The sequence below is a fragment of the Pholcus phalangioides genome, unplaced genomic scaffold (assembly GCF_987345545.1).
Source record: "Pholcus phalangioides strain wild (caught in Gottingen) unplaced genomic scaffold, Ppha-v1.0 ptg000011l_1, whole genome shotgun sequence".
Taxonomy (NCBI): Eukaryota; Metazoa; Arthropoda; class Arachnida; order Araneae; family Pholcidae; genus Pholcus; species Pholcus phalangioides.
The window spans coordinates 23,298,388-23,323,140 of NW_028301604.1; the positions used below are offsets into that span (position 1 = coordinate 23,298,388).

The 24,753-nt window shown below is 36.7% G+C and overlaps 1 protein-coding gene across 5 annotated transcripts in view; it reads right to left on the reverse strand.

The window, feature by feature from the left end:
- Positions 1–24,753, reverse strand: part of LOC149080239 (rhotekin-2-like) — an 82,772-nt gene that overhangs the window by 40,252 nt on the left and 17,767 nt on the right. For 3 of the 5 annotated variants that reach the window (XM_089239323.1, XM_089239319.1, XM_089239320.1), the window contains exons 2-3: positions 6,407–6,603; positions 1,145–1,194 (exon numbers count right to left, since the gene is read on the reverse strand). In XM_089239323.1, coding sequence (XP_089095449.1) covers positions 1,145–1,194; positions 6,407–6,603 — 247 coding nt within the window. Of the gene's footprint in view, positions 1–1,144; positions 1,195–6,406; positions 6,604–23,877; positions 24,152–24,753 lie in introns of those variants that run through there. The other 2 variants (XM_089239324.1, XM_089239321.1) reach the window with 2 other exon arrangements.

Genomic DNA, 24,753 nt, shown 5'->3' on the forward strand with positions numbered 1-24,753 from the left:
CCTTAGGAAATTGTATTTTTAGCCAATTACCACTATGCAATCGCGGGTTGTAAACCCGGATTTTCACCATAGTCAAAATCGAGGGAGGGCACTTATAGAGTTTTTACAGATTCGTTTTTTTTAACGATCTCAAAAAGTGTTTCACACTTTGAACAGCCGTTCCAAATACTTTATGATTTTTCAAAAATGTGCATTCGCAATCTTGTATGAACAAGGCGAATTTACGATGTATAGACCACTGTCTTTGAATGCCTGCAGATAGCCGTGAAAGTACCGTAATTTCCAATATATAACTGGAGGGGAGAAAATCTGTAGGGGTGTAAAATCTCCAAAATTCTCTTTGAAAATTCTGTACAAGGCTAGCCATTAAGGGAAATTAAATATCTTCAACAACCCGTGTGTATATCAATATGATACAGTACAGTATACAAAGTAGTAAAACCACTTTTTCAAGGTCGTGTGCGATCGTCATAAGACTGTGAAAGAAAAGAAAAATGGAAAAAAGTTGGAAAAAGGTTTTTCCTCTCTACTTTTTTTATCTTGGAACTAGGAAAGAATGCATCCCGGAGCACGCGTGAACCAAATTCCATACGTCCTTTCCCAAAATTTCGGGTATTTGACGCGTTATAGCACATCAATGGCATCTGTGTCAGCATTATACGCTTACAATAAAAAAAAATACCAATATATATGTTGAATAATACATAATAATGAATATCAGGGCTGCAACTAGCTACTTTATAAGGGGCAAGCTGGAACTTTGGAGTCCCTTGTAATGTAATAAGAAGCAGTTAAAGGGTGAATTCGGTGTCCCCTTCTGGTTCAGCACCCGGGGCACCAGACCTGCCTGATCCCCCCTAGTTGTGGCCCTGATGGATATTCATTTTGCCACAATTTCTTTTATACATTTGTTAGGGAACATTTTGAAAAAGCAGTGTTTTGTAATGTAAGTAAACACTTTTACAGGGCAAAACTGGCAATCATAAAGTAGTTATACAGCATTTATACTTCAAAATATCAACACCCAAGAACATATGTAAGGGATGTTGCAAGGGGTTAAAAAGTTGGTGGCACTTTAAAGTACTGTCACTAGATAAATTATTAAGAGAGTTCAGCTGTATAAATTAACATTCATGAAAATTACCTGAAACAGCTATTTTTGCTCTGCTCAAATTTGCTCTTTTTGCAGTTAACCTGAAATATACAAAGTAATATTCTTGTGTACTTATCACAAAGTAAAGGAATATACAGTTTTTTTTGTTTAGAGTTGAAAAATATATCATCAAATAATTTTTTTTATAAGCAAATAAAGTAGAATCTTTAATAACTGAAAAATAAATTTTTTGAGAGCAGCAAGGTTCTAGCAATGTGTTTCAAAATTTATATAGATATATAAGAAAAAATTAAATAGAAATTTTTACTTTATATATGAATAAACTTTTTCTTATCACTCCAAATTTGACTTTGAAAAATATTCACTTTCGGTTAAGGGGTCATTCAAGTATTACGTCAGCATCGATGGGAGGAGGAGGTTTCTGATTTGCTGAAAAGGGGAGGGGGGATTTGGATGATGCTTACGTCATCAACCACCCTTTATAAAAATATGAAATATTCTTAATGACATCCTGAACTGTGGTTTGTGGGCACCTGAACTAACAATCTCTCCATTGATAAGTCTCCTAGAGAGCCACTTTAGTGATCTCTTAATGTTTCGTGGATCCTTCAAGTGATCTGGAAATGTGTTTGGGCCACTTAAGTACTCTCGAACTGTGCCACACATCATTCAAGTGATCCATAATTATGCCGCAGATCACTTAGGTAATCTGGGAATGTGCCACGGGTAACTTGTGAGTGATGTAGAGCCATACTGGAGGCCGCTTAAGTGCTTTAAAACATGTCACTCAAGGGATCCCAAATATGCCACAGATCATTCTGGAACTGTCTCATGGATCACTTAAGTGATCTGTGAGTGTGTCACAGGCCTACTTGTGTGATCGGAATAATGTGCCATGGGTCTAATTGAGTGATCTGAAAATGTGCCATGGGACACCTAAATACTCTGGAATTGTGCCATGGGTCACGTAAGCAATCTGTAAATGTGCCGCCTAGTTCATTTTTACAAAGACAGCATCATCTACTTGCACATTTTGCACTTTTTTCTTTTCTTTTGCCAAAGAAATTTTCATTGCTTCAAGAGTATCCATGCAAATTTTCAAGTCATTCTGACCAGTAGTTCTTATTGTATAGTTTTGGAATCAAAACTTTAAATTATAATCACCCTGTATATAGCTGATTATTTTTCCTAAATCTGTTACTACTATACAGTAGAACCTTGATTAACTGGGCTTAATGGTGAAAGTATTAAAAAAAATTATTGAATATCAAGACTGGGTGATATACAGTATGAGATGTGCTACTTCTTATGGGAAAGAAAATTAAAATGTCTGTGAGGTAATGTAGCTACTAGTACACTGGTCTTTGCCCTTCAGGGACAGCTGGTGTCTTTATTGGATTATAAGACCACTTGTGCCCCCAGCATGATGGTGTTACTACTGTTGCCGCTTCTTTGTGAAGGGAAAAAACAAAAACAAAACAACACTGAGATATAATGCACCACTACATTTAGGTGCGTAATGCAATCCTTATTCATGAATTTGCTAAAGATAGAGCATCACAATGCAGCCAAAAGTTAGAAAATGTGGTAAGAATGAGAAATTTTGGCTTCTGTATATCACTTTAAATAACTAAGATACTTTATATGAAGAAAATATATAAATTCAGGCCACTTTTATGAGACTTTTTGGGAAAAAACCACTTATACCATTTAAAGATATACCATTAGAATGTCCCCAAGAATATAAAATGTGGTAATAATGAAAAGTTTTTGGCTAATAATGAACCAATATGATATTTTTCAAAGAAAAAAAATTATATTTAGGCCACTTTTATTTGATTTTTGAAAAAAAAAACCACTTGGTTTAAACCAACATGGTTTAATCCAAACAACCCTGCCACTACATGATGAAATTTATCTCCGTCATCTCTCCAGTAAGAGTGAATTGCAACTCAAGTTACAGGAACCACACGGATGGGTTTGAACGCCAGAATGGAAGTGGTTTGATCTCAACCCAAACATCAAACTATATTCAACTAATTATCATACATGCCAAACTTAGAATCAAGCATCTCCGTAGTGGCAATGTTCATCTCTCTCTCTCTCTCATTGGAGGGGGTCCCCCAACTTTTTTTTCAAAAATAAAGAAAAGAAATTGAATTTTTTTTCCCATGCTTTTTTAAAAATTTAAATCAATTTTCTTCAACTTTAAAAAAAAAATGTGAATTAGCAGCAATATCCGACACTGCCTCGGTTTTCTTCACATACTGGGAGCATTATAAAAGTGACAAACCATTGTTTGGAACCAAGGTAACAAAAGTAGACATTCCAAAAGTCATTATTGCTGGATAGTTTTTTGACTCTGTCGAGCATTTGTCCCAAGTTGGGACCTCTTTTTGCTACACATAAAAAATTTGGAAAAGATTGGTACAAAATTATAGATTTATATAGAGAGCATACACACAGAAATTGATTTTATATATATAGATGTAGAGTTTTTTCGTTCCATCTGAGTGAAACTTGAATTTTCTTTTATTTATCAAAAAGAATTCTAGGGCATGATAAGTTATCTTTGTACAAACCACACCTTTTTATGTCAATTTGTTGATTTGTTATTAATTTGATATTTATTTTTTGGCGATGCTGTCATTTGCCTGATGTCATTTTGTAGTCGATAAGATAATGGAATTCAAAGAAATCTCTAAACAAAATGAGTTTCTACAACAAACCAGATTCCCATAGTTTTTAATGATTGGCCGTAGTTCCATATTTTATGGGAGAAATCTGTAGAAACTATTGAAATTTTGTAGTAGTTAGCATGTATGCATTATTTGGTTTGAGCTATTATGTGATGAATAGAAATATATATAAAATTTATTGGTTTCGCAAAATAGAAAAAATATATTAGACTCACGACTAAATCATAGACTCTTCGGGGAGGGGTGGACCACCAAGGGTATCTATAGTGACTGAATGGGGCAATTGTCTACTTCTGCCCTCTTGCCCATAATTTTTTTTATTGAAGAGGGAGGCTCTGTATCCAGCTATGATCGTATGTACTAGTGTGATATAAGGTCTTAAAAAAATATTTGATGGATTCAGTTAAAACCAGGGTTATAAAAAAAACCAGTGTTTTTTGGGCAAAATGGGGAAAATTTAACTTCCTATTTCCCCCATAACCTCAAAATATCTAATTTAAACATGTATATACATCCTTTGTGTGTGCATCTTACATTGTCTAAATATACATTTTTGGTGCACATTAAGCTATGTATTTGATTAATAAAATTGACCGTACAACAAGGTGAATAATTATGAAGTACAAAAGCTTGGATAACCAGGCTTTCATACTGGGGGCTAATGTCGTAAGAGCTATTAGCTGAGCTAGACGGCTGTCCATGCACAGTCCCATTCATACATATGCTCTAAGTAAGGAAAATGTCTGTCCTCTGTAGTTCAATGGCTAGAACACTCACCCGGACAGTGAAAGATTGGTGGTTCGATTCCCCCACAGAGGAATGTGAATTTTCTTTCCGAACTAAATCTCCGCTTGGTTATCCGGGCTTTCGTACTTTGTATGAACAATGAGTGATAGTTTCTCTCTGTAAGGGGAATAATTTTTCACACACAAACACACCCACTGCTGCATAATTGTACCTGGACCTCGAGTTGTATGAAGAACCGCATAAAGAAAATTGTTTGTGGTAAAATAAACTAATTTGGATAATGAAAATTCTGAGAAATCAGGATGGTGCCTGAATTATTTTCCCAAAATTTTTCAAACTCTGCAGAAAATATATTCAAAAGTGTTCTGATCCGTCAAAAATAAAACCTTTAGCTATGTAACTAGAACCATAGTTTTTTTTTAATCGAACCCAAACTTTCAGGAGCTAGTCACATGCTTCTCTTTTCCTTGAATTCCTCACTGTTGAAGAATATCCCTGCTTCACTAAATTAAATTCTGAAATATTTTTAAAAGAACAAGAAATAATTAAAAATGATCTGGTTAAAAGGAGGAGGTAGCAGTCATTCTGAGCATTCATCTCTGGATCTCTGGAGGTGTTTCCACTTGTCCAAATTAGCCATTTTTGGGAACTTAAAACTACAGAATAACTTGAATTATCATTAAATACAAATGTCATTATTATTGTATATTACTATCACTTTATATCACATTATTTCACATTTATTATCACATGACAGGTTGTCTTTATACAAGACAACCTGCCATGTATAGCAACAGACCTGCAGAATGCCTTCATCAGGCTGAGGATTTTAACAGGCCAATTTTTTCAGGGTTAGGCTTACATTATGAGCATCTTGAAAAATCAAGCTAAGGATTATTTTCTGGTTAGGTCTTATTTTCATAGAAAAACTATACTTTTTGTTCTGTTTCACTTGAAGGTGTTTGTTACTAATGTTCAATTCAAGAATCCCACAAAGTTATTTTCTTTTCATTATAAGCTAATTTTATTTTTGTCTCTTGATATTTCAGTTATGAAAGTCTGATGTACTGATGTACCTGTATAAAACTTAAATAACTTATATAAAACTTAACTTGAAAGTAATGCAAACATATAAATATTTTTTGAATGAAAATTCAGTTTACATACAATGGTTTACTTCTTCACAGAGGCTTCAGTTTATTTATAGAAGGATTTGTGTGTGTGCGTGTGAAACATTATTGGGTATTATAAATAAGCAATAATTTTTTTGGTATGTCTATCACATTAGGTGTAATACATATACAACATTGTATTACATATCTAAGTTCATGGTTACATTTTGTTTGTGGTTTCTTGTAAGAATTTAATATGTGAATTTCGTACCTAAATGCTCACATAAAAAAGTTAGAAGAATTATAAAAAAGTGAGTTTGTGATTCCAAGAAATTATCACATTTTTGTTCCCAAAAAAAAACCTTTAAACAATAATTTAAAATATACATATTCTAAACACTGCTCTATGCAGCAATTTTTGGAATATATAAACTAACCTTAAAATAAAATTTTAACCTGAAAGCAACACATTTTCTTCGAAAACAAACAATTTTCCTCCAAAAAAAAACCCCATATTTTCCCCAAAAAACCCAGCCCGGAGGGAAAATGGGTATCTACCCAGAGAGCAAATTTGACAACCTTGGGTAAAACAATATCCAAATTCATTAGATTCTGGAAAATGCAGATTTTTACATTGAAATGAAAATGTGAAGAAACTAATTGGTTAAATAGGCCTATTTATATTGTACTTACTGCATAATTATCTTAATTACAAAAAAATATTAATGCCTTACTTCCTATTATCAGCTCCAACCGAATTTGCTTTCCTATGCTGAAGTTCAGATACATAAGCAGTCATTCGTTCATTTGAAACCAACAAAGACTTTGCAGCTTCAAGATTTTGAGCAGTATGTTTGCAGGCAGCTAGCAGCTTTGCACTTCCTTCTCTAATTTTAGTTTCTATGTCTATTTTTTGCTCTAAATCATATTCCTAAAATTGGAAGAAAAAAGAAGTATGAAGCATAATATCATAAACATGATAATATACATACATATGTCATGGTAAATGTGATAAATGCGGTGAGATTATGCGTAATCACCAGTTATTATGCAAATCATCGACCGGTTTGATAAGTTTTTCTAATTTATCACATTTTCAGTGATTATGTATAATCCACAGCTTGTATTAATAAATATGATAAATTGTCAATGAATTACTCAAATTAGACATTTTACTTAAACTTCAGTCTAGGATGATGGATTCAATTGGTGATGTTGATTATGTTTAAAAATGTTGATAAATATGAAGAAAGCTAACATTACAGGACTGATGATAATTTATACAATTTTATCCTTATACAACACCAATTTTAATTTATTTTTTGTGACAGCTGTGAAAATGTGTGATGCACCCATCATGTACATGAGAAACTGATAAGTGGTTGAATTTAAGTATTTCCACATTTCTTCTTCCATATTTGTCATATTTATCAACTTTAGTTGCGAATTATGTATAATCACCAGTAAAATTGATAAATGTAGGGAAATTTAATCAAACTTACCGAGATGATTGGTGATTAAGCATAAGAACCAGCGATTATGTATCATAATTGACTTATCACGTTTACCATAACATGAATATTACTTAACCCATTGACGCCGGTTGGCAAGAAAATTTGTCATTCCAAATTTTAATTTTTTCATTGCCAATAAATGGTGGGAGTGGTTCCACTGTTTTTTTTTTCTTTTTACAAATAAAAGTCATCTTTAATGGGTTAATATAAAAAAAAAACCTTCAATTTTTTTGTCAACTGTCATTTGTTCAAATACTATAATCATCTATCACTATGCTATAAATGTGTAAACCATAATAACTTGCAAACTCTTAGCATTCAAACTTTGAGTGTGAGAGAAAGGAATTGTTCTTTTATGATTAATAACCAGTATAGAGGGCATCCATAATTAAAAGACCCTATTCTAAAGTAGCCTGTAAGTGAAACTATTCATTAGAAAATTGTGAAATTTTGTGGAGGACTTCATGAAGTGATGGGAATTTGTTTCGGGGGAAAAAATTAGTTGCTCATGTCCCCACCAGAGGGTGTTTTTTTTAACAAATGGCACATTTAGGAAAATGTTTACAATTTTAACAATTGTTAAACACGTTTACAATTGTTACTGCAACAAAACATGTTACACATGATGGCCATCATTTTCAGATACCATGTGAAATAGGAAGATCGCATGTTCCACAACTGACCAAAGTGTGTGCGGGGAAATGTTCAGCACATGGCGTGAAATGCTGCCTTTATGGTCAGGTAAAGTTCTTGGATTGTCATGACTTACCTGACGTTTCATATGCCCCCAAAGCCAAAAATCGCATGTATTAAGGTCCGGGGAGGCCATAGATTAGGGAAGTGCCGGCTGATGACATGTTTTTCTGTAAAATGTGTTTTAAGAACATTCTTAGCACACACTGCAATGTGTGAAGGAGCTCCGTCTTGCATAAAAATTGTGTCTGCAAGGCAGTGACACGCTTGCAGAGCCAGAACAATTTCGTTCTGTAACAGCAATGCATATCGCTTCCCGGTGATCGAACATGTCACTGGACCTGTAGAACGTAACTTCTCGTAGAAGTAGTGACCGAGAATAAATGATGCAGTAAACCCACACCAAACCGTCACTTTTGGTGAATGCAACTGCAACCTTTCAAAACGTTCCTAGATTCCATTTTTATCTTTCAAGTCATTTGACAGCAAAGGAACTGACTCAAAGTCATATTTCAAACCAAGACATTTATTCAATTCTCAAAAAGAACACGATTACAAAACTTAGTAAAGAAAGCCTTGCTAACGTTATTACATCTTTTAGTATAATATTAAAAGACTAATATATATCACAGAAACAATTTCACATAACATTATTGCACTTATCTGATATTGGTCTGGAATTTTGGCATGTGACTAGAAGAGTTTCATTTCCGTGCGACTTCCAAAGTCCAACAGTTTTCCGATGGACGTCTTTAGAGTAGTTGATCTGATGGAGACTGGTTTGTAATATTTCCGATGTGGATGTCGTATCACCACACACCAAGACACACAATTCGGAATTAGCACAACATCGGAACCTCTAGAAATCCAATTAATGAATCTGGTCAAGCAAGTGACGTAAGTCTATCGATGAGGTATTGATCATCAGACGTCTGTTCGAAGAATGCAAGAGGACTCAATTTGCAGGATGATTGGAGTCAGGTTCCAACGAGACAGATGTTGAGGATAGCCAGAGTCAACCAATCCATTTGACATGACTGACGATATCAACTTGATCAGCACCGAGGATATTAGACGTTGAGACTTTCCATCATCACATGGTATGTACTGGGAAAACTAAGTCACAGCTCACATTTGCAAGTAAGTATTAACTCATAAAAAATCTGGACCTGCTGAGACACAAACGCAAATTTAGAAGGACATTACGAGATATATTTCACATTTCCAAGCCAAAGGCTAGATGAGATTTTGTTACATTTCAGCTGATGTGAAATACTAAAGCACCACTGTGCTACAACATTGCGGAATTAAGCTCGAGAAATGAGTGAAATGAAATGTGATTGTTCAACAAACACAATCTGTACATATACTGATCATGAAATAAAATAATCTCTGTCCACTTGGACCACAGAAACATTTCATGTCAACAAGAAAAATACTACGTAATACAAAGTACATTTGGATATAATTTGCATATATTTTCAGAAATATTGTAAACAATAACACATCATTTGGCAACATGCAAGGTGAACTGGCCAGGTTCACCCAACACGACCAACGATAATCGGGAATTATTTACCAACGAATGTCTGCAGCCATCCGCCGCCAAACAAGATATTTAATCATGGAATATTAAACTTATAATTAATGTACAAAAAAAGAAGACACAAAACCCCAATGACACTAGGTGACACCTCTCCCAGGAGGAACCTACAGTATTAAGGAATTCTAAGTTAAAACAATATCAATGAGAGATTAATTTTGATGGGACATTAGCAGCCCGACCTGCAGTCTCATCCTCATCTAGTGACTGGAAGACCCCACCCTCCAGCCGAAAGACTAAGCAGACAAACTAGCCCATACCGGAACGCTAGTGAGACCTTCGGTGGTTTCCAGTAGCTAAGCAGGCCCTGGGGTCTAAAGGTAAGAATTCTCTATATTGATATTAAGATTTAGTATTAAAAACAAGCCCTGGAGGCTGTCATATTACACAACAGAACCTCTAAGATAGTATGCAGATTTTCTGGTTCCCAAATTCGACAGTTGTGAGCATTGTTAATGAATGGAATAGCTTACCCCCAGAGGTAGTAAATTCTAACACAACTGACACGTTTAAAACAAAAATATGATAAACATGTTGAGGTAAATCAAGGAGCTATCCATACTTAGAATAAGATAACCATAAGTATTCTTTATGTGGGCATTGTATAATATTTTATCATGTATATATATTGTTTGTAATAGCATTTGTAATTGGGTTGCTGTGTTTTTGAAGTGTATGACATCCATATTTGTTGTGGGAATCTTTTTCTCAGCCACCTTGTTGGGCATTTTGCCTGTTGTGGCATTGTATTTGTATAACATTTCCAGTCAGTTGAGGGCTCATTGCAGAACAGTGCAAAACATTCTGCTTTGGGCCCTGAAACAAATCTCATTACTTATGTTATTTTTACACTATAAATTCACAATGGAGGGCCCATCAAAGATCTCAGCCTAGGAGTCCAGATCAAAAATGTGGGAGCCACTGTATAATACAGTGGAGAACCTCCCATAACGGATACTCCACCACCTATAAAAAAAGGCCTCCGTACGAGGCTTGTGACATCATCTGAAGAAGGCCATATCACCTATAGTCATCCGATATAGCAGGCTGACGCATGCACCATCTTTACCCTTTTTTCTTGTAGTATATGCAATGGCTATAGGTGAGATAGCCTTCTTCAGTGACGTCACAAGCTTTGTGTGGAGGTCTTCTATAGGTCGTGTTGACACCTCCCATTAATAGACACGTTTTTGAATTACATCACCAGGATTCAATGTATTTTACTATCTATTAATGGACAGTTCCTGTTACAGGACAGGTCCAAAGGGTATCCGTTATCAAGAGGTTCCCTGTATTTCTTCAGCGCTAGTACTACTTTTTCACATAATTCCCATTTTTTCTGAAAGATCTGACAAAGTGTGAGACTGAGTTTTAAAAGATTCCATGACTGTGTCAAAGTAGTATTTTGTAACCTGATGTAGGTGAGATGACCATTCTTTCACATTCTTTTTTTTCAATTCTTTATCCGTTTGGAAATGTTTGCCAGAGAGGAACTTTTCAAAAGCAAATTAGAGCAGCAGTATGGGGCATGATCCCAACAAGGGTGGGGCTAACAGGGCCCTGCATGTTCCCCCACAATGGCAGGGCTGACAGGAATCCAGCTCTGGGGCGCAGGACAATTACTACTATTTTTGTTTTTTCCATACTATAAATTCACTATAGAAGGGCCCGTAAAAAGTCTGGTTTGGATCCCGCCAAAGATCCCAGACTAGGGTGTTTGCTCCAGGATGTGGAAGCCCTGGGGCCCAGAACAATTCTTAATGTTTTTGTTTTTTCACACTATAAATTTGCTATACTACAAAAATCCAGCCTTGTGGTCCTGCTGCAGGGTGTGGGGGCCATGGTATGGTGGCTTCGCATTGGCCTCTGAAAAACAATAGAATTTTGCAAGATGGAATTCCCAAATTACCATAGCATTTAAAAATGATATGCCATGGAGATTTACACCTTATATATTTTAATTACAGTATTATCTTTTGATATTTTAAGAAACTCAAGTTCCAACGAATTTAAAAATCTTTCATTTCCACAGAATGTGGGATAAAAAATAATGTAAATAGCAAAACTAAAAAGAAATTAATCAAATTTCTACTGTTACTTGAAAAGTCCAATAAATGATCGTGATCTGTTTTTTCCCCTGTGCTTTTTGAAAAAAAAGAAAAACCTATCTAGGTGCCATAGAAATGTAGCACACGCATGCTTAACCCATTGCCCATGGGCCGCGGCAGCGAATGTGACCCCAGAGTTATCTGTTGTAGCCCACATTTTCAAATCTAATATTGTAAAAATGAACTAAGCAACACACCTCCAGATAGTTCAAGAGATCTTGCGACAGTTTCAGGTTATTCAAGTGGCTTGCATTACATTTACAGATCACTGTGGCACAGTTCCAGATTACTCAAGTTACCCGGGCTACTGTTTCACTTAAGTGACCAGTGGCACATTCCTAGATCACTTGAGTGACCTGCGACACTGTTCACCATCACTTAACACTAGAAAGACGGATCGTGAGAGTATACCTAGAAAGACGGGATGGGGTCAAAATCACTCCCCATAGTTTTTTGTAATTTTTGAATACCTTAATGTTTCAAATCATGGTATATCATTTTTAAAACATAGAGTTATAACACAAAAAACAAAGGTTGAAACACTGGCGTCTTAATATATTTTGTTTTTATCTAGCACTCGAAGCATTATGTACAAATCACCTCTGTCGATGCACATTTGCCACACACTGGTTTTTTTGCATTGCGTACAAGATTGAAGTGTTTCATTGAGTATGCAGTTCCTTCTCACTTGGCATTTCTGTCGTTTTCAATAGGTGTTTTGCATATTATCACATTTTGAATTGTAGTTTTCAAGTTGAAATACTCAGCACTGAGTTCTTCACATAACTGCAATATATGTAAGTTCTCCAAGTGATATTTTTTCCTGTCACTTGTTTGTACGAAATTCAAGCATTTATCGCTGACATATCCAAAATGTTAGAAAATACATGCATTGGCCAGCGACGACTTCCAGTCTTGGTGGTGTATAATCGCACCATTTGATCCACGATGTCGACTCCATATTTAGTTTCATTATTGTAGGCAACTGTTTCTGGGGTCTTTTTTTCGACATGGTATCATTTCTCACGATTTTACGTTTCTTATTTCTCAATGGCATTCTATTTTGTACCAACTGATGCACCATTGGAGAAATAAGTTTATTTTGATTTAAATCTTTGTCATCAGAACCACTACTTGCTTCTCCACAGTACGGCATAGGGTAGATCTCATACAAATACAACGCCACAACAGGCAAATTGCCCAACCAGGTGGCTGAATTAAGAACATCATAGATCCCCGAGCCATTTTTTGGACCCCCCACCCCCCGCGGAACCCCCCAACGAATCGCTACATGCGGGAATGTGCGTGTACGTGTAGTGAAACCTGACGTGAAGTTTTGTTGTTTCTCTGTAATGCTTGTTATGTGTAGTGCTGCCATCTGCCACTAGTTTTTCTAACTATGAGTGAAGTGTTATGATTGAATGATTTATCGTTGTAGGACTGTTGCTCTCTGTGGCGAGACTTTTTAACTGGGAGATCGGCTCGCATTTGCACCTTGAAGTTGGGAACCGCAGAAAACCAACTTCAGCCGCCCACCACTGTGGGGTTTGAACCCGGATCCTTGCATCGCGAGTGCGTCACTATAACCACTCGACCACCACAGCGGCTCATGCTCTTCTACACTTTCATCATCACTGTTTCCAGAGTTTCTCTCATCTAATCTTTGAAATTCCTGGAATATTTCTTCTTCAGTAAATATACGTTTTCTTGCCATTTCTAAATTATTTGAAATGATCACATACACTCAAATTTTCTACATCCCAGAACAAACAATTTATCGGATAATATGGAAAGAATGCTTGACAAAAACCAAAAATTACACACCTGCTGATGGACACTTGCAGATAAGAATGGGGGAAAGAAAGGTCACAAGGAAGGTCAAACACAAAAAAAGACTTTCAGAAGGATTATAACCTATTCAGAAATCAATTGTGACGATGACAGTAGTATTTACCGCATAATGTGCTAGGATATAAGGAAGGATCACAATGACCCCCTTCGTCTTTCTAGGTATATCCGCTCGTATCCTCGTTGTTAAAAAAGATAACGAAAAAAACTTTGGTATACAATAAGAACATGCTAATTCAGGAAAAGTCGAGAAATTTTAGGTCGTTTTCAGTTTATTCTTAGCGGAGATATGCAAGCTTAAACAACATGCAGGGTCATAAAGACCTCCGTCTGTCTTTCTAGTGTTAAGTGACTCACAGCAGAGTTCCAGACTACTCAAGTGACCAGTGGTACATTACATGTCATTCAAGTGACCCGCGGCACATTTACATGTCATTCAAGTGACCTGCGGCACATTCCCCTGATCAGTAAATGTGTCGCAGCATATTTACAAATCACCGCGGCACAGTTCCAGAGCACTTAATCTACCCATGAAACTTTTAAAGATCACTCAAGTAACCTGCGCCACAGTTCCACATTCCCAGATCATTTAGGTGAAATGAGGAAAACTTACAGATCACCGCAGCACAGCTCCTGAGTACTCAATTGACCCAGACATATTTACAGGTCAGCTTAAGTGACCCGCGACACATTTCAAAATCAATGAAATAGCCCACACTCTACTGAATGTTGAACACCCATGATGTAACCTCTTGGAGTTACATTACATTCGAGGAATACGATTAGAATGACCTGCATATGTTCATGAATGTCTCATTGGTTTTTTTTTCAAAAACGACGGCAGTCGTCAATAGCATAAACACGAACCTAGTAAGTATGCCTTAAAACACATACTAACCCATGGCCCTCGGAGTTATCTGATGCTACCCAGGACGAATAACAAAACAAGTGACCCACGAACGATCATCAAATCATTTAAGTGGGACACATTTCCAGATCACTTCAGTGGCTTGCGGCACATTTCCAGATCATTTAACCTGCCAATCCAGATCACCTAAGTGACCCCAAGCACATTTCCAGATCATTTAACCTGCCAATCCAGATCACCTAAGTGACCCCAAGCACATTTCCAAATCACTTGAGCGACCCTCGGCAAACTCTCAGTTCACTTAAGTGGCACGTAGTTCAGTTGCAGATTACTTTGTGGCTGGAGGCACATTTACAGATCATTTGAGTGGCTCGCAGCACACAGAGTACCTGATGGTCTGCGATACATCAACACTTTAAGTAGGGTGGCCTTTTTTTTATGGATTATTTTAGTGGTGCTCTTGACACATTTCCAGACCCTTCATAAAAAATGAACCAAACGGCACATTTGCAGATCGCTTAAGATTGACCCGTGGCACAATACCAGACCATTTAAGCGATCTGTGGAACATTTAGAGTTCCCTTGAGTGACATGTGGCACAGTTTTAGAGCACTGGTGCGGCCACCAGTGCAGTTCTACATCACTCAAGTTATACCTGCGGCACATTCCCAGATTACTTAAGTGATCCGCGGTACAATCAAGGATCACTTGTATGATGCGCGGCACAAGTCCAGAGCACTTAAGCGGCCCGCTACACATTTCCAGATCACTTGGATCCGCTAAGTATTTAGAGATCACTAAAATGGTTCTGTAGGGGACTCCATAATAAGAATGTTACTTCAGGTGCCGACAAACTAGCGAGAAGTTTTACTCGTTTTTGGCACACCGAATAAGATGTCATTAAGGATATTTCATATTTTTATAAAGGGTTGGTTGATGACGTGAGCATCATCCAAACTCCTCCTCCCCCTTGTCACCAAAAGTCAGCAAATCGGCACACTCCCCCCCCCCATCGATGCTGACGTAATACTTAAATGACCACTAACATAAAGACAGACGAAAGTTATCTTATTTTCCGAGGTAAAAAAAAACTGGGTTCAGTTAACGACTAATCGGCACGTCCTCCATCCTGTAAAACCAGACGTGGCTCGGGCCCCTGTAGCACAACGATATAGTACAATATTTGGACCATATCGTTATATATCGAAATGTCAGAGGAATATCAGATGTCATAACTATGATATAGAACGATCTCGTCTTATATGGTGCAAATCATTTATGATGTTAATCGATCAAGTCTTTAATTTTTCAGCCGAATATGTATTTGATTCGATGTGAATAATCTCTACTTTGAAGGACAACAACTTGGGACAATAAATTATTTTAATATAGTTTGAAAAACATAGATCTATATCGTGCACCTGACAAAGATATATATCAGATTCTCGATATAGACCTGATATAGATCTATCAAAGTAGACATAGCTGTATATCCTGAACATGACATAGATCTATATCGTGCACCTGACAAAGATATATATCAGATACACAATATGCTGATATATCACCATATTGTGTGCCTTTAAATAAAAATATTGCCTTCAAATAAAAATTTGGAGAAAATTTAAAGTCGAGCGTACAATTTTTTGTTTGAATGGAAATTAAAAACGTTTGAATGAATAATTTTTCATATGAAATTTTGATTTTAATAGGATTAATTATGTTGATATATCAAAATCATTTCGTCAGTTATAATTGAATCCTTACTGTGTATGTTTTACATCCTAGATGTTGGTATTTTAGGAGGAGCGAGCACTTATCCACCGTAACTTTAATTGCCACTTTATAATTGCACATGTTTTTTAATTAAAAAAAATTGCTTTTGTTTTTGTTGTATGCGTGTTTTTCTTAAAATTATTTATTTTTTTCCTTTGATGTTTTCATGTTTTACCATACTTTGAGAATTTTAACTCTTTTGTGTTGCATATTTTTTATTCTGTATTTTTTGTTTTATTAGCATATAAATTAATAATTTTAAATAAATGATATACTGCACAATACATTAATTTGTTTCTTGTGTTTTTTGTATTATATATAATTTCCTTAATTATAATATAATTTTTCAATTATCTGCCTTAAAAATGATAAATATGTCTCACAATTTCTATTTTGTAATTTTTGTGCATACATGAAAATGAATAAATTTGATGGAAAATACAAGTAAAAAAAAGATTACTTGTAAATTAATGTTATAATAACTACCAATTATCAGTGCTGTAGTGGTGAGTGGGTAAGATACAGAGTTAGAGATGGGAAGAGTTCAGTGTACATGGGTTCAAACCTACCCACCTCTAGATAATTACACTTTTTTTCTTCCGAAAGGGCGCCATCTATCGTCCAAAATTTGAAGTATTTACATATATCACATTCACGATATAGATCTATTTATCTCCGACTATGCCTTTTTTAGCCAGAACGATATCGTGGCCCGATATAGATCTATATTGGAAACTGAAATTTTACGATATAGATCTATATCTTTGTGCTACTTGGGGGGGGGGGAAGCAGGCGGGCGCTGGGCCAGAGGGGGCGCCAATTTTATTCTTAAACCTCTCCTTCAATATTACAAGGGGGGCGCCAAAATGCGCACTTGCCCCGGGTGACCAAACATATAGTTGCAGCCCTAGTTCGGGCTGTCCCGTAAAGCCGGGTTTTCTAGGAGCAGGTTTTCCGTGCCGCGCGCAACGTGAATTACCCAGCGCGTCACGCCGTCCACTCACCAATAAGAAAAGCAGTATCTTCCTACAGAGCGCAATACGGCTCACGACAGTCGGGTGTGATTGGCGGACTGCTTCTGGAGGAGTTAAATGCATCGTATGCCGCGCGTTTCATCGATCTTCTCTTCATTTTTGTTGTGTTCTTTCCCTTCTTTTCAAACGGGAGTATGTAGCCGATAGCGTAGCTGATGCCAGGGTCATATGCTATATAGCCGTCCTGAGCTGATGCGCCACGCTAGGAAAACACAAATGCGTAGCGTGATTATGTAACACATTTCTGCCGACGCGAAATGATCCAGTTCCGTTCACGTGGCGCAAAAAGCCTACTCCTAGGAAAACCCGGCTTTAGAGATGAACGCTCCCTTACGGGATCCCGGGAGAGAAAAATAGTCTCTCATGAAATCTCTCATGTGTGGACAGAGCCCCTGTCCCTCCCCTTTCCCTTTTTTTTTTTTGCCTTTTTATTTACGGCAACCGATCTGCGAAACAGATTCACTTTCCCTACTGGACTTTTAGTTTTTAGCACTAAGTAGAACCCCTTTATACCCTTTATTATTATGTATATGAAGGCGTCTAGCACTATGGCGCGGCGGCGAAAAGATACGCTTGTCGTCGTCCCCTACTCGTGAAACTGAAAAAATTTCTCTTCTCAGTAGCGAGTTATGATGTGGATGAAACATGTCAAAAAGGGAGGGAAAGCAGAGGCATTTCGCGGTTTTTTTCCCTCTGAATCTTCGTAGTGAGATATTGGTTGTAAACAAAAGGCAGAGATAAAATAAGAATAGTAGGAGAGAATAGGGGGATAAAAAAGGACGATTGCGGCGAAAATAGGACGTTTCTAAAAAGTGGGAAAAATAGGAGTGCTGCGGTCTGCTCAACACAAATTCCTTTGATGTGCCGATCGCCTGCAGGTCGTCCCAAGTTTGACGCTCGTCTAATACGCATTGATTCTCACTTGCAATGAAATATTTTGTGTCAGCCTTTATAAGTGTTGTCCTTGAATGGTTTGATGGAATTTCCTACCAATGTGTACGATTGGCGCAAAATATTTCATTGCTAAACAACGCGCACCAGACGAACCGCTGATGATTGGTACATAAAGGCGGGGTCGCAACTAGGAGGGAACTGATGGGTCTGACAGCCGGGCACTGGACCAGGGGGGGGGGCTGAATTCACCCTTTACCTACTGTTTCTACATTACACGGGAGCACAAAAATGTGTGCTTACTCCGGCTAACAAAATATCTAGTTTTGATCCTGTATCAAGAAGACTCCGGTTGTGACACTTCGATTTTGCACAGTCGGGGGAGAAGAAGAAAAGTAGAAGTCTGGCGAACCGATTTCCTCACTGTCAAACGGAGTAAGCACATTTTGTATAGGCGCACCTTTATATTTAAAAAAGAGGAGGGCCCATAAGCAGACAGTTTTGCTTTGTTCTACAACAAGCCCTCAACTGACTGGAAATGTTCTGTTGTAAAAGTTCCCATAATATATAATGATTTCTACACTTCTTTTAAAATTTTCTATTCCACATTGTTCTGCGCCATACGTCGCCGTTTTTGTCATATTCTTCATTGGAAGAGCAGGGTAGGGGCCAGTGATTGACTATAGGGATAGTCAATCACTTTTTCTCCAAGATGACCAATGAGGCTGTCCCGTAAGTGCTAGCACAGCCTTTATCTCATCAACCGTCCGTCGTAGAGGTATGATTTCAATTTAAAAAATGCTCAACAGGCATTCAAAAATTACCCTGTGCCAGTTTTGAGAGTGAAAATACAGTGTGCAACAAAATAAAAAATTAAATTTTTATACGCTCCCCGTGTTCTAATTTCTAGCAAGCAAGTTGTTGCCCTGTCTCTCCTGATGCCAACAAAAAAATTCCATATTTCTAAGTGCAATATTCGCTGACATATTCGAATTCGAAAACGGAGGAAATTTCGGAAAGAACAGTTAAATACGGGCATAGGCGTACGCAGAATTTTCTCGAGGGGCGTTTCAGATTTTTTTCCTTCTGAGGGGGTTACGTTTTTAAGAATCGTTCACAACACCGTACAAATTACTGAACAACCAATTGCGAATGCTTTCATTGCATGATCCGCGTGCTAGCGTATACGCGCTTTTAGAAGTCACTTGAAGCAGGGCGTAACTAAGATTTTTTGCCGCCCAAACAACATTTAAATTAAATAATTTTATAACAGTGTTTTTTGTTCTTACTAAAAAATGCCGCCCTTCTAAATTTTGCCACCCGGAGCAGTTGTCCCTCACTGCTCCCCTCTTGTTCTAGCCCTGATTTGAAGCGGCAAACCAGTTTTTTTTTTTGTTCAAAGATTGGGGACGATAAGTCCTTTTTTATAGGTGCCTTACTCTAAAGTATTTCTTCCAGCTACTCTAGCACGAGATATTTCGCATTTGTATAGGAAGATGTTTTTCAATAAAAACGGTGCTGCGGTGGCCTGAATCAATAATATACTTGCCTATTGTACAACAGAAAGTTCAGAGGTTTCACGGGCCCCCGATACCCACTTAGTCCTTGTAGAAGCTCTCCCTGAAATAAAGGTACAACTAGGGTTACCAACCGTCCTCCTTTTTGATGTCATTTCAAGCGTCCTCCTACGTTTCGGAAAATTCGACTTTTTGTCCTCCCCTTTTCAGGTTTTTGGAATTCTTTTTCATTTTTTTTTCTGGGGATTGTTCACTTTGAAACATATTTCTTCATCGATACGAGTGTTTGTTTTTTTTCCCCTCACACACAAACGCATTCACCACGACGAAATTCCCAAAATTTTTTCTGTTTCTGATCATCTACTTTTATTTAGTTGTTCTGTTTTGCAGTTGAGAGAAATTATTATTATTGTGGAAGGTTTTTTTTATTGGTCGGAATAGTGGCGCCCTCTATTGGGGGAATTGGGATAAAAAGTTAGGGGTCTCAGTCTTCGCATCTGGTAACCCTAGGTACAGCAGAAATGACGGCAGAGCACATTGCTATCGCAGGAAATCTTGCACCAATGGAAATGCTTTTTTTTTTCGGCATTCGCGTACTGTACCAGAGGGCACCCTGTATACAATACGACAGGAAAAAAATGCTTAGGGTATCACGATCAGCAGAGGAAGAGTACTACATAATATGCATTTTTCCACACTGCTCTTCAATACTGTAACATTGCGTCGCAAACAAGCAAGAGGTATATGACAAAAAAAAGAAAAAAAGTTATATCGGGAATTTCAGATAATAGATCTTTATAATCAAACATACATAGGGTGAATCCGACCTATTCTGCCAAACGAAAGGAGGTGATAGACGAGCCTAAGTGGGTCATGAAACACCCCACCAACCCTGTCCTGTCTCAATCCGTTTTCGAGTTATAGTGGATAATCGATTATGGAAAAATGTGTCAAGTTTGAAAAAACCATACATTTGTGAAGTTTCTAAGAGACCCACACGCAAACTAAGAACATATTTGGAAAGAACGGAAAAAATCCTATTAAGATGGACATCATGTTCATCGAAATAGGCGCTGAAGATTGGCAAAGTCCAAAATCAGACTGTTGAAAAAAATTTTCATCGTCGATTACGCAAATACCCTTCTGGCTACAATCGGATAAATTTATAAAAAACTTGTCGATTGCATCAGCTTTCGAAAGAGCTTACAATAAACCGTATGGGTGTTATGGTTCAGGAGAAATTTAGCCCTTTGTTCGCAAGACATCACTGAAATTTGCGTTGGTCGAAATAATTTTAGTAGGTTTTGGCGAAAATTCGATTTTTCACTTCACCAGTCTCTCAGCGATTTAAGCTGGCCATTAAATACAGATATACCGTAGATGTCGATGATCCTATAATATCACCTTATGATTTTTTCTGCAAAATCAAATTGTCGCCAAAATTTGTATCCGCCAATTGCGAATCTTCGTCGAATATCTACTTCTCGACAAACGTTGATTTCAGTGATGTATTACGAACAAAAGGTTAAATTTTTCCTGAATCAGAACACCGATTTATTGTAGACTCTTTCGAAAGCTGGTGCAATGGAAAAGTTTTTGGTAAATTTGACAGATTGTAGCCAGAAGGATACTGTATTTGTGTAATTGGCTTTGAAAAATTTTGGCCACAATTCGATTTTGCACTTTGCCAATCTCTGAACGCTGGTAGCTCGCCAATAAATCCAGATATTTCGATGAAAATGTCACATTATAATATTTTTTTTCGTTCTTTCCAAATATGTGCTTAGTTTGTGTGTAGGTCTCTTAGAAACTTCACAAATGTAGGGTTTTTTTTGACTCGACACATTTTTTCCATAATCGATTTTCCACCGTAATTCGAAAACGTTTTGAGATAGAACAGGGTTTGTGGGGCATTTCATGATCCACTTGGGCTCGTATATCAACCCCTTTCGTTCGCAGAATAGGTCAGATTCACCCTGTATATACACCCTATTATATTATCAATATGCCTGTAGTTGCCTATATCAATTTTTATTGTATCAAATGCTACTGTTATGTGAACATTTTATTATTTAACTTCATTCTTTATTATAACTTTTGTGTTATTTTTTTGTTTCTTTCGTCTTTACTATTAATTAGTTGCTCTGTACAGGCTCAGGCCTCTACACGACAAACATTGAGATTTGACTGTTTTGTATGTTATTTAACTTTGGAAACAAATAAAATAAATTTGAAATTTGGAATATATTACTATAGAACTCTCTACAATGTTTACTACATTGTAGTCATAATGTTTCTACATTGTAGTCATAATGTTTCTACATTGTAGTCATAATGTTTCTACATTGTAGTCATAATGTTTCTACATTGTAGTCATAATGTTTCTACATTGTAGTCATAATGTTTCTACATTGTAGTCATAATGTTTCTACATTGTAGTCATAATGTTTCTACATTGTAGTCATAGAAATGATTAATTGGCCACATTACACAGGGTTCCCAGCAAGATCTGCTTGATCATTCCCTCGACCAAAACTCCAGAAGAAATAAATGTAATTCAAAATCTTAATCGTCCAAATTTCGAATTTTGGTTTTTCGAGAGTTCTAATTTTTTTCCCCATTACAGAACTTTTGCCAAATATTTTACAGTTTCCCTGACTTTAAAGGTCGCTTGGAACCCTGCCTATTTTATCCTAATATGTGTACATTCGTCCGTCTTAACGAAACCCCGAAACTTTTCTCCAACTCCCGACCCCATCTTGTCTGTAATCACCACAAAATTTTTTAATCGCGACAGTACCCAATTGTCCCAAGAAAATGTGTTGTAAAAATTTTGTATGTTTTTTTTTCTTTTTTGACGCAAAATAAAGTGTTCCAAACTCTGCCACGAAGCTGGGCTGGAAGAGATCTCGACAACGGGATAAGTACAGTGACAAAGTTCTGGCGTTCATTCAATCATTCACTATTTTATCCACGAACTGAAATATTTTTATATATCAATTTTAAAAATAAATCTAACTCATAACCACGATCTTAATACTCTTAACCACAATCTTAAATAAAATTACAGGCTGGCAGTGCAGCGGTTAGTAAGTACACCAACATCTGGTTTGAGCCGCCTGGGTTCTACAATCTGTTTAAGTGCTTGAAACGAATGTAAATTCTTGCTTTGATGCAAAAAATTGGTACAACCTTTTTATTGGGAAAAGCAGAAATGAACAAGAATTCACGAATACTCGCTTGTATGTATTCGTGTTTACATCTTAAACAAAATATAACTAATCTTAATACATTTTTAATAGTCTTTCCATCGGGAATTGACGAATCCCAGGCGCCAAGTCATCCCGGCACCTAAAATTTTCTGAATTGGAGTCCGAGAACAACACAACTTTTTTTACAATTCATGTCACCGTATCTACCAAAATGAGGGGGGTCACCAAATCCTGGAAAAATCATGAAAAAAATCTCCCGGACAGTTTTTTCTTAAAAATAAATATGCTTAGTTCGTATATAGGATCCAGCCAAAAATCCTCCCCGGGGGTCTATTACGGGAATCTGGGTAGTGGATATGAACTCATAATTTTGCTGACACGTGAAACGAAAATTGAACAAGTACAAAATACAACAAACATACTTAGTTCAACTCCAGGGTCTCTGATTTCTTTGTGTGTAATATTGGCTTACGAAAACGAGATTTGAGTGGTTCAAAAACTTGATGATCACGATCAGAGAAGAAATCAACGCAATATAGCTTTTTTTTTCCTCAAGAACACTTCAAATCACAAATTAAATCGACCATGTATTTTATTCACGTATTTTATTTTTCCCCCTACCAATTTAATTTAGCCATTCGAAAGTTTTTTCAAATAAACCTGTTCTAATACCTATACAAAAACATGCACGCATACTGAATTTCATACGTGGAATACCGTATGGTCCATTGCTTTTCTAGCTAAGGTTTGTTTTTTGTCAAACTGAATTCATCACCTTTTTACCCATCGCGTTGCCAGATTTTTAAATTCATTCGCCCACTGTGTGAGTGTGCGAGCGCGTAGGCAAAATATCAATCGGTAGTTTGAACTTGTAAAAAAAAAAACACACAATTTCCGATTTTACAGTATTGTGTCCAAAACCCAGCCAAGATATTGAACAGCCATTTACAATCGGCTATAAAACGTGCGTCAAAGTTCAGTAAAATGACTATGATGCGATAAAATGAAAAAAATTAAAGAAAATAGCGGATCTGAAATGTCATTTATAGATTAAACACAGTTGTTTCAAAAATGAGAATACGAATGAGTAGGTTTAAGATACACGCGTGACAACATGCACAAGTAAGTTTTGAAAACTCACCCGCAAACTATGAGCTATCTGCCGAACGAAATAAATATCTAAATCTTGTATTACACTGAATTTTTCTTGAGCAATAAAAGAACCATTGGAAGAAGATATTCTTAATAAGCTATGAGACAAATTTCCAAAGCATGATTCCATATCAAGCGAAAAATGTAAACATAACCATGGAATTAGCGAAATATCGAGATGCGAATGAATTCCGATTTGATCCAATATCTGAGTAATGGCTAAACAAATTTTTTTTATCAGTTCTACCGTTATTAACCAAATCTCTGGCTGGCAGAACTATCTACTAGAAATTTTACCATAAAATGACCGTCGAAAGCTTAAATTTACGTGAGAGAAAATTTATGTTTAAAGTTGATATGTGTACTACTGAATCACTAATATTTCATGTGCAATACTAAAATAGTTGGAATTTTAAGTGCCTCTTTCTACAAGTAAATCATAACCATCTCTCGAGCCACTGCATCAATGAACTTTCTACGTTGAGCTAATCTCACAAGAAACAAGGCAGACCGGATTGCTGAAATTAAACTTTCTCTAGTACACATTCAAAGAAATATGAAGGTGCAGAAAGAAGACACGGACAGTATCAACCTCCACAATCGAGCCGGGGAGAAAAGTTTTTTTTTGGCGGTTAAAATAAGCACGGAACAAGCATTTGGCAACAAGACAGATGTGACGTCGCCACAATAAATCCGTAGCGCTACCAAGTGAGTGTGATCTACCCACAAAAGTAAAGATTACTTCAAAATAATATACATCCATGTTCAAAACACCCAGGTTCTTTATCACGTATTTTAAACGATTTTACTTTCTATTAAATACAAGGTCCGCATTTTTTCCGTTTCCATATTCATGTCTTTCAAA